Source organism: Macrobrachium rosenbergii, chromosome 20 (assembly GCF_040412425.1).
Source record: "Macrobrachium rosenbergii isolate ZJJX-2024 chromosome 20, ASM4041242v1, whole genome shotgun sequence".
In the NCBI taxonomy this organism is placed as follows: Eukaryota; Metazoa; Arthropoda; class Malacostraca; order Decapoda; family Palaemonidae; genus Macrobrachium; species Macrobrachium rosenbergii.
Window position 1 is genome coordinate 24,140,001 of NC_089760.1, and position 12,500 is coordinate 24,152,500.

The following is a 12,500-nucleotide window of genomic DNA, read 5'->3' on the forward strand; positions in this document are numbered from 1 at the left end:
ATATATATATATATATATATATATATATATATATATATATATATATATATTAAAAAAGGCTATGTGTGTGTATGTGTGTATATGTATATATATATATATATATATATATATATATATATATATATATATATATATATATATATATATATATATATATATATATATATATATATCATACCTTTCTAATTTCATTTAGTGCAGAATAGTTTCGCTTTACAAATATTGTCCTCATGGAAATAGTTGTTCACTAACACCAGGCTTCATAGACGTTCTTTTTCATTAGCAGATCGTAAAACTTTTCGACCAATAACAACACATCCGGCCCCATAATCACTCAATTATTTATTCTTCTTTTATCATCATTGTTAGTCAAAATGTTCAAAAATTCTTGTGGCAAATCTTAAGGAGATACGAATTGGTTAAACAACTCTCCTCGGTTAACCTACGTGAGTGCAAAGGGACTCATTAAGGGTAAGAATTGGTTAAAGATGTAATAAAGCTTCATTAGACGAACAGTTCCTATTTAAAAGACGTATAATGTACTTCGAACTTGAATCTTTATACCAACATAGGACAGTAAAATATACTATCAATAAGTGATGAATATGCGCAGGTGATGTTCCATAAGAAAATGAATTATCTGTAAAATGTTGTAGTCTCGTATAATGTTTAAATACAATCCTTATTCAGGGGTTATAAACACTTAACACAAAACGACAGTCAAATCTAATTCAAGACTGCATATGAAACAGCAGAAATGAAAAGGCTCAACGTCAACTCTGATTATTATCAACAGCTCAAGTAAAATGACGATAATACAAAATAGCATAAAGGCTTAATGATACACCCGAGCAAAAGGTCACTCATGTGAGCAGAAATCCTCATAAGCCAAAACGTGTGAAAAGGTCATCATATCACAACAAGACAAAAAGTCCTTTATGTTTCACAATCATAACAATTAGAAAAAAAAATTCAATATTAAACGGAAGGTCTTGACATTATACCCTGAAAACGGTTTCAGATTCCAATGTAAAGATTAATATGTTATGAGTGTGCCATGACTTTGAATAATGAGAAGGGATATTATACATACATACATAAGAAAACAGCATTATAAGTGAAGTTATATATGCATCTACCCAGAAAGTGACAATATATAATCATGCTATATAAAAAAAAAAATCCGCTTGCCCCATGAAATCTACAAATTCTAGGGAAACTTAAAAGATTCTATGATCTTTACTAAGTTCAAATGCCCTCTCATAATACTGACTAATATTCCATATGAATCACGTTTAACTTTAATTTCCGACCAAAGAGAGATAAGTCACATTGCACGGGAAATAAATCACTCAGTGACATTTCTATCTACAAAGGAGCCAGTTTTAGAAATATGAGGATTATAATGTTATTCAGTTTCCCAAAACAGCTTATCAGGTCACATGCGCTAACCGTATCACATATGTGACATACTTCAGGTAAGTAATAACTCGAAATTGAAACTCCTTTTGAACATAATTTACTGCCCATACCAATTCGCTCTTTGGGCCACACTCTAATAGGTTTAATTTGCCTAATTTTCAAACTTCATAATCCTCATTAGGCAAAGTAAGCCATTCATCACCGCCTACAAATTATAAAAAACATACAACTTTTTTAAAGAGGATAAAGAGTAAGCATGTTCATTAAGTTTCATATGGGGAGTCTGATTGTCTCTCCAACGTGAAATATGGTTTTATCTTCAAACTCTTTTCAGGATTAATATTTCATTCGTTGAAAAAAAAAGAGTAAATGTTGCACCCGCGCAATGGAGTGTCATGCCTGGATCACCTAACGAGACTTAATATGCAATTCGGATGAAAAAAGTTTTTTTTTTTTTCAACTCGATTACATCTGTTGCTATTTTTCTTAATAGCACCCTAGTCTGTAAAAGATTAACATTCCAAACGTGTAAAATCTTCAGTCATTCTCCCACGCACGAGATATATTTCACAAAATTAACGATCCCTCCTCGTTCCCTAGCGCTCGAAATAAAGAGTTTCTGAATTAGTATCCATAAAAATAAAAAAATTTAGATAAAGGTATTAAGAATTGAAGCCGATAAGAACTGTAAGTCCATTTAGAGGATGAATAAAAATGTAGAAGCATATTTCATATTGAACACCAATGGAATAAGACGAACTAAGTCCATTTATAATTAGCCAGATAAAGATAAACTAAGGTAAGGTCAGTAAAAACAAATTCTATACAAGCATCATTTGAAAAAATATTAATGATACTAGCAGCAGTAACAAGAGCAGGGAAAGAAATATAATCAGAATTAAAGGTGATGTATCATCAGTTACAACTAGGAAATGATCTCTACTTTTCCAGGGCAAATATTTGAAATTACAGTAATGGGTGTTTCTTTCTCTCAGCTCCTGGAATCTCAAATAGAATTATAATGAATGGAAAGTAAGCTTTTAAAAATGCTAATATGCATATCATTGGTATACATATAAAAACGTAAATGTAGCACGTTTTACTTATCCCATTTCTCTGGAAAATATGCGGGCCACTCATAAACCAGCTCCCGTTTATGTTTATCATGTAAAGAGGATAAAATTACTGGTGTATATGTGTATGTATATATACTGTATGTATATATACTGTATGTATGTGTGTGTGTATATATATATATATATATATATATATATATATATATATATATATATATATATATATATATATATAGTGTGTTTGTGTGTATATATATATATATATATATATATATATATATATATATATATATATATATATATATAAATATATTATATATATATTAAGGCAAGCTAGCTTCAAAGAAAAGAAGGGCTAATCGCTGTTGCACTCACACCTAGATTGGTTAGTCGTAGAAAACTTTTAGAACACTTGACTTTTCTATTATGTTCACACAAGAGGCTCACTATCAATGCATGGAACCGCATAACACACACCACTCCATTCACTATAATCTAGCAAGCACACACTCCTTCATAACACACGCCACTCCTTTCACTATAATCTAGCACGCACACTCTCCTTCATCGATATTAGGGCCCCTCCTTTCCAATATCCCTTTTCTTCCATCTAGCCATAACTTTTTATTCGTATTCTCTTTTCTTCTAACTCTCCCTAATTGCATATTGTTTTCACCGAATTATTCTTCACCACTCTTTTCACGCAACCAGACCAACTCAAAAAAACCTCCTTTCGTCTACACTAACTCTTTTAACACTTGTACGTGTCTTCACATGTCTCATCCTTACAGCTCTTGTTATCCCACAAATACTCCGTAAACAGTTCATCTATATAGATTTCACCTATTTCTTTCACATTTCTTTCATTTGCATTCAACATTCGCACTTCACATCTATGGAGGAGAATTGGTTCACTAACCTTCATGCATTTCACCCTTGGCTACCATAGGCAAACCAAGTTTCCTACCAATCTTATGTACACTACCTTTCTTGCTTTACCTACTCTGTGACTGACCTCTTTTCTCATCCTGCCATCATCCAGAATATTACTCCTAAATACATATGAGTCTGCTGTTTCCGTTCCCAATCGTTCATAATAACATAACTGCACCATATTTCTGGTTCCCATTAACCCTGATTGCCTTACATTCACTCTAAACTTTCTCCTCTTGCAATCATCTTCAGACTCTTTCATTATTCTCTGCAGTTTTCATTCAGTATCCTTAATCAATACTGCATCATCTGCGAACATCAGCCAAACCACACCACACACAACCCATCTTAACATCCCATAACATAGCACTGATATTACTATCTTTTCTCTGGCTTTGCGCACCACATCATCTCTCAAGATATTATACAGCCATGGAAGCCTAGCACACCCTTGCCTCAGTCCCATTTTGCATCAGACTCAGCAGTCTTCTAATTACAACTCTTTATCTCTCAGGGTAACTTAACGTCTTTACCATACAACTTCAGCATTGCTTCTGTTAGCTACATCTAAGGCTCTCTCTGGGTTTAGGGACTCTTCCTTACAACTTTTTCCCTTTGCTTTCAGCCTCACATGACTGTTTCCAAGCAGTTACAAAATCCACACACCTTCTTCCTTGTCTAGACCAACACTGTTCTTCCTCTGGCAAACCTTTGGTCATCTACAGTATCTAAGTCGAAATCCTACTATCCACCTTGGTATTTTAAGCGAGGCCATTCCCCTAAAATTCTTGGTCTCTTCTTACTTCCTCTTACTTCTTCCTAATGAACACCATATTCATTGAAAGGTTGACTCTCAAGTCAGTGGCCCCTGTGGGCTTGTTCTATATGAATAGGTTTCATCCACTGAATAATAATAATAATAATAATAATAATAATAATAATAATAATAATAATAATACCTTTTGCCTTATATGTAGGAATAATTATTCCTCTCACAGCAATGGAATTATCTCATCTAGATAAATCCAACAAACCTTGTTCCACCACTTCCACGCACTTATTATCACATCACCGTCTTGCTATTTTTTCTGGTTGCAAACTCTCAATTATCACCCTCCTTACATTGCAACAGTAATTGCACAATATTGTCAAACTTCCCCTGATGCCTTCTACTCTCGCGTCCTCCAGTTCTGTCTCTCTTTACCTCAGAGAGATAGCTCCAGAAGGTGCCAATATTTTGCTTCACAGCTGGTAATTTTCCAGCCTTTTGGTTCCCTAACCATCTTTACCATTGTTGATATCCATTAATGTCAACTGACTATTAGGTACATCTTTTACTGTTTATTTCAACAGAGCCTCAGTTGGTTTAAACAGAATATGCTTTCATTACTCCTTCTTTATCTGATTTTCGGAACTAGATCCTCCAGTAGGTGAGAACATTATCTTGACCATTAGGCTGATATATATATATATATATATATATATATATATATATATATATATATATATATATATATATATATATATATATGACAACCATTACTTTTACTAACTTTGTAAATAATGAGGAAGATTCGTGTTTATTTGATCTCTCTCTCACTCTGGTGGGTTTTAGTCATTATATATGATCTATTCCCTCTTGCATCTGACCTTTGCTTCTGCAAAGAGATGTGGCTGAAATACTCTGCTCAGTCCAGTTCTACCTAATTTGGGGTTGTGCAAAAGAGAGGTCTGATTACTACAAACGACTTAATAAAAATACAACAGGTATGAACTCCGATGTAAAGCAACTTAATACTGTGATTTCAATTGTTATTGTAAGAATAGATACAATATGAATTTGACTACGATGGTAAAATCCTCACAAAAACATTACAAACAGCACCAATTAAATTTCTAACTTCCTGTCTTGACGAAAAGGGACATACCAATTCGATTCTGCTAAACGTGTTTTATATTTGTATTTCTGTCTAACTTTTGAGAATATAATGAAATATATTAAGCTCATTTGAAACACACTTTCCATGCGGGGACGTAAATTCTTGATAAACAGTAACTGATCATACTACACCTGACTCGTACCCGCACAACTGACGGCAGCTTTTCTTAGATATTCAAAATGAAACCTTTTTGAAAATGGCCGCATCTTGGAGTAGTCAGTGCTGTCCAACTGGTTGACCAAGGAAAGCAGGGAGTCCTGTCACCCACATAAATTCTGTTCTTCTAGGTGCCATATACGAACACCAAAAGCATCAATTTTGAGCATGTGAAAAACGGCTTAGCCCTAAACCATCCACAGGATATATATCTGGCACAAATCGAGCTCTTTTGTAGCTATCATAAATTAAATATCTTGGAGTTTCCAAACTATACCTTCATAACATATAAAATTGAATTATATAACATCGTATGTATATTTTATACGGGCATAAATGTAACATTTCCAGTAGTTTTTCAGCTTCCTGACGTACAGCGTTTTGCAGTACCGAACTTGTTTTGAAAAAGTCTGTAACATGGCTCTGACACAGTTTCAAGGAAGATGTATGTGGACTTAATACAAGGGTAATGCATGTAGTACTATGTAGGCCAAGCACTCTGCTAACTTAGCAAGGCACATTTCATGTGTGGGTGCGTTTTCTCTCTTGTTACTGTTTACTTGTGTATACAATTTTCTGCTTGTTGACATCCTCTTTGTTGCCATATCTCTGATTTTGTCGTAACTTCGTCTTTCAATTCTTAATAAATTTGACATTTAATGTTCTGAGGTTTTCTCTACAAGTTAACGACGCTAGGGTTTTCTCAGTGAGTGTTTGGTCATTGTCAGTAAAATAATAATTAAAAATAGCAATAGAAAAATGAAGGTTTTTGCTATATGGAGGGGAATAATATTCATTCTATCCGTGTTTATTCTGTTTGCTCTTTATTTCTTGTTTCATATACTTTTTTTTAATGATAGGTAACACTTTACAATATTTTGAAATGCCCAAAATTTAACAGCTACAAAACTAATTTGTTTTGAGTATTTACAGTAGATCGAAATTGATTTTACTAAGAAATGTGGTACCTCATCACTTTAGCAGGAAGAAACGAAGATAAAGGAATTTGATATACAAAACGAATAAGTATTTGTGGACAAAATAGACATACTGTAGATATATATATATATATATATATATATATATATATATATATATATATATATATATATATATATATATATATATATATATATATATAATATACATATATATGTGTGTGTTTAAATGGCAATCAGGCTAATGGAATGAGAAAGAACTTAAAAGGTTACCGATAAAATTAAAGAAAGTATTCAGATAGTGTATCGCGACCGATGACAATAGAAAATAACTTAGTTCCACATTCGGATCCATTAGTAACAATTAATCAATGCTCCCCCGGCCACGGCAAACAACGCTCTGAATTTTACTGAAAGCAGTCAGCTATGTTCTTAGATAGATTATAGAAGTATAGGCGCACAAGAGGTATTGCAGATGGGATCATATTTCATGCACAGTTATATATATATATATATATATATATATATATATATATATATATATATATATATATATATATATATATATATAGAGAGAGAGAGAGAGAGAGAGAGAGAGAGAGAGAGAGAGAGAGAGAGAGAGAGAGAGAGAGGTGACGGAATTCATGATATTTCAGCAATCTTATTCATCGGTTTAAACGTGACCTGGTATTGTACGATGAAGGCAGAGTGACCCAGTTCTCAAAGTGCTAAAGTTGAGAAGCAGAATATAGACCACAATAAGATTTGACATGAACAATAAAGGAATATTATTCACTTTGTATAAGGCTATCAATATACAGTATACTGTGTATGTATATATATATATATATATATATATATATATATATATATATATATATATATATATATATATATATATATATATATATACATACATACATACATACATAATAAAAGGAGCGCATAAAAATTTTAAAATGTAGAAAGTTAATGCTATAATTTTTGGAGAACAACTGCCTTCTCTACAGTCAGGTAATGAGTGAGAAAAGTTACAGAAAAGCAGTATTTATATATACCAAGAGTTCCAGAGGTCAGCCGTTATGTCACTCCAGTTGACAGCTGGTTGGAGGAAGATTTTATCTATAATACCTGAGTACCAAGCTCCTTTCTAGAGGTTCATCGTATTTCTTTGTTTAATCAATGCTGATTCTACCATCTGGCTTTTGAACTGACAATTGCTGATATATATTATATGTGACAGTTTCAAGTTTATTCTGTGATTATGGTTGGTTCTGTGGTTAAAAATAGTTGAGCTCTGTTGGCCATACCTTACTGAACGTTTATGTTGTATTAATCTATGTAGGATTGGTCACAGTTGAGGTAAGGGATTTCGTATACTCTTATGTCTTTGGGGACTGGCTTCTGTTGGACGTTAATCAGGGATTTGGCAAAGGCATTTGGGTAGGTAAAAGCAAAAGGGTTGGGGTTTCCAAGTGTCTGTTTCAATGTCTTAATCCTGCTCAGGTGTGGGATTTTGATTTTGTTGTTGGGCTTCTCTCTAGTCTTCTTTTGAGGGGGATGGTAGAAGATTATGTTAGCTTTATAGCAACAGTTGTCGGTTCAAAAGCCAGATGGTAGAATCAGCACTGATTAAACGAAGAAATACGATGAACCTCTCAAAAGGAGCTTGGGACTCAGGTATATATAAAATCTTCCCCCAACCAGCGATTAAGAAGATCAAGAAGTGACGTAATGGCTGACCGCTGGAACTCTTGGTATAAATACCGCTTTTTTGTAACTTTTTCTCATTCATTACCTGCCTGTAGAGGGAGACAGTTGTCTCCGAAATTATAACATTAACTTTCTACATTTTGTCGTTTTTATGGGCTCCTTTTATTAGATGGAATTCTGTTTAACAGAAAATATTTACTGTCATATATATATATATATATATATATATATATATATATATATATATATATATATATATATATATATATATATATACTCATGTATATATATATATATATATATATATATATATATATATATATATATATATATATATATATATATATATATATATATACTGTATATATATATATATATATATATATATATATATATATATATATATATATATATATATATATATATATATATACACATACACACACATATGTATGTATGTATGTACGTATGTATTATATATCATTCCCATCACAATTTTCGTTCATTTTGAAGGCCATCATAGCGGCCCATAGGCTGTTTAGCCCGTTTGGAAAGAAAAATTCGTATATTATCCTTAGGGAGAATGATGTTGAACCATGAAACCAGGAAAACAAAGAAAGCGTGGAGATGAATGGAGTAAGAATAAAGCTTAAAAAGATGTTATCATCCCTTAAATGACAGAGACACATTAGATAAAAAAAAAGCTAGAACTCCGAGAGAGAGAGAGAGAGAGAGAGAGAGAGAGAGAGAGAGAGAGAGAGAGAGAGAGAGAGAGAGAGAGATCACCCTTCTACAATTATCATCTTTCTCTGAGACACCACAAGCAATTCCGCCGGAATTTCTCATGATAAGGGCTCACGGAAGAAAGACAACAATCATTCATCATAATTCCATGACTGATAGATTATGCCTAACTGGTCATAAAGGCATTTACTCAATATTCCTTTGATAGTCTTACCTAATAGACAGACAGACAGACAGACGGAGTGAATCATGACAACTTTTAAAAGACAATTTAGATTTCGTTTTAAATGATATTCTCTCTCTCTCTCTCTCTCTCTCTCTCTCTCTCTCTCTCTCTCTCTCTCTCTCTCTCTCTCTCATCACGCAGATTCTAGTTTCATCTAAAAAGATACCTGGTTCCTTTCCAGTACAGATAATGGTTTTTTTTTTTTCATTAGGAAAATTTACAAATATAAATATACATGATTCATTTTGCCTGGGGAAGTCAACATCGCCGTCAATACAATCTAAGACATTAGTATGGTGCATCAGGTAAGAGGAAAATATGATCTTATTGTAATCTGTGTACAGACATACATACATACATCACATACACACATATATATATAATAATATATAATATATACACACTTATATATATAATATACACACACATAATTGTGTATGTATATGCGTGTGCGTTCAAAAAGTCTCTGTTAGGTAACTCCACTATGTCTTTCCAGGGATTTACCTTCCACAGATCCCCTGCTCCATCTCATAATTCTTATCCCTGATGACCTTGTAAAGTATTACTCCCCCAGGGGTTGCGAGAAGGACATATCCAAGCCATCGTCATTTCCCTTTCAGTATTAAGTCCTTTATATATATGGAGCTTCTGTAATTTCCCCTATGGCATCATTTTTACCTTATCCTGGCGTCTGACTCATATTATTCTTTGCCAGTCCTTAGTTGTAACTTCATTGCCTTATCATTGTTTAAGGCCGGCTAGGGACATACACACATGAATACACACATGCATATGCATAAATACATACACACATGTACATATGTATGTATGTATATGAACACTTTCGAATATGATTTTCTATATCACTTTGTATGTATGTATGTGTGTATGTACATACACGTACACCGCCCTGGCACACGCACGCACACACATAAATATGTGTATTTATATATACATATATATGCGTTTGTGTGTATGCAAATACATGACACATACATACATACATACATACAGATTAGGTGACGGAAAAATATAAACGAATGTGTATCGAGTGAGCATATGTATATGAATAAACAACCATCGGATAAATTGTTACTGGGAAATAAACCCCCTTGTCTCTTAATCTGTCCTGTTAATCTCCTAAAAGAAGTTACTATAACTTCGTGCTTATAAAATACCTTAATATTCAGCTTATCTTCGAATACGTACAATTTAAATAAGTAAAGCTTTAATCCCGTTCATATTATCAAACATGTTATCTGGGACTAAATTCCATCATAATAATAAATAAGATGGTATTGCTACTATTATTTTTAAACTGAATTCGTAATGTTCAACTATTTTGAAATTTACAGCAGGTTCAGTTCTACGACAATTTTAAAATCCACCAATAATCTATCTGATCCTTCTTAAAAACTAAAAAAAAAAAAAAAACTCAGAATTTGATTATTTTCACTTTGAAAAAATCTGCGTGTACTTTTTATATTAAATTCTGCCGAATCGTTGAATATTCTTATTTTATTCAGAATTTCTCACGCTCCAAGTTTTTCATTATTTGCTCACCACTACTGAGCATTATGTATACGTACACTAATTAAAAATTCTTTTTTTTAATTCTGAAATATGGATACTCTAAATACATATTTTTTTCAGAGGCCATACAGGAATAAAAAAAAAAGTTTCTCATTCATTTTACTAATTAAAGTTGCAGCGAAGTTTCATTGCCTATGTACGCTCAGATACATTTTTTTTCAAATGGTCTGAAAAAATATTTGGGGATGCTTCATAATCTCACGGGACAGAAACGCCATTAAGATCGAATACACATAGATGACCAACATATTAGATTAATAGTAATCTACGAAGTAAGATTTTAAAGTAATTCCGTTACTCTCAAAATTTTTTCTTACGAAAAGAGAATTAAAAAGGGAATAATCTGATAAGTATCCTTGAGTGAAGTTGTATGTTTGCATGTAAGTAAGCTTTGGTTTTAAAACACATTTTACATTGATATTTCACTATAAGTTCCATCGCTATATGTTTATATGTATATATTTATGTATGTATGTATGTATCTAGGGTGTAATGTATGTATGTATGTGTATGCAAATACTTGAGCATGTATGCTAAAATTAATGAGTTTATGTTTATACAAAATGCTTTTAAACAGTCAAAATACCTGGACACAAACATATATATAAATGCAGTCAAATGTTTCCATTTCATGCAGTTTTTAACATAATTATTCATATAACTAAAGACATACAAAATTATTGCATATCATGTGAAAAAAATGACTTAGCTTTGACAAAAAAATTTCAGAATTGAAATATTTAATGGTTGACTATCCAGAAGGAACAGTGATATTCACACAGTAGTAAAACAAAAATCAAAATCTACACAAGTAAACGGATAATCTATACATAACTATTAACGTTCACTTATATCTAAACAGAAATGTGGATTTGCACATACCTTTTTTTATCTCCAAGGAATAAATTGCTGGGAGCAGGAGGACGAACACAGAAATAATTATCATGTTATCTTTTATTTTCTCTTCCGTTTGCATATCGGTTATAAACTAGCAGAACATTTCTTCATCTCTCTCTCTCTCTCTTTCTTTAGAACTTATTTTCTCTTCTCCACACAATTACGATCTTGCTCTAGGTAAGCATCACTGGATCGAATGAATACAAATTCTCCCCATCACTGAACGGGAAGCATCAGAAATTTCCAGCTATGTAGGAAGAACAGGTGGAAAGTTATCTTTCCTGGGTGTTGATCCTTCATTTTAGCTAAGCATCATTCGCAACAGGGCTCAAAATGGCACTCCACTCTCTCACATCACGTCGGTAACGTCAAGGAACACTCGAAAACGCATCACAATATGTAATTTATTTGAATCGCGACAAAATCTCAGATGGAAAGATTCAACTAAAGCAGAGATCGAGCGGTAAAACAGCGTGGCTTCCCCTTACTCTATCCAACGCTAGACTGACTCGGCTCGGGAGACCACAGGACTGTTTGCCTCTGTTGCCTGATGCCTATTCGCCGAAGTCATTCAAAATTCTTTTCCAGTGAATGATAGTTTTCGTTTAATCAAAAGGAACCCCCCGTACATTCCATTTCATAGTTTTCTTGTAAGTTTCATAGTAATCTCATATATTTAATTCCCTCGTAATGACAATATTAAGAAATGCTATTAAATGATTTGGATTGCGGCGAAAAGGCTTTCTTGTGTCACAGAGAGTGGCTGGGCTTTTGCTTATTGGCTAATGGTGAAGGAGGTAAAGGGAAATGGCATTTCTGATTGGCTAGGGTTTGCAAATACGGCGACAGAAGAAATTAACTG

General features: G+C 32.9%; 1 protein-coding gene across 2 annotated transcripts in view; it reads right to left on the reverse strand.

Moving 5' to 3' along the window:
* LOC136849149 (neural cell adhesion molecule 1-like) overlaps positions 1-12,154 on the reverse strand; it is a 183,928-nt gene extending 171,774 nt beyond the window's left edge. For both annotated transcript variants that reach the window (XM_067122226.1, XM_067122225.1), the window contains exon 1: positions 11,624-12,154. In XM_067122226.1, the coding sequence (XP_066978327.1) occupies positions 11,624-11,717 (94 nt within the window). In that variant the 5' untranslated portion in view covers positions 11,718-12,154. The remainder of the gene's footprint in view (positions 1-11,623) is intronic.
* Positions 12,155-12,500: the final 346 nt, after the last annotated feature.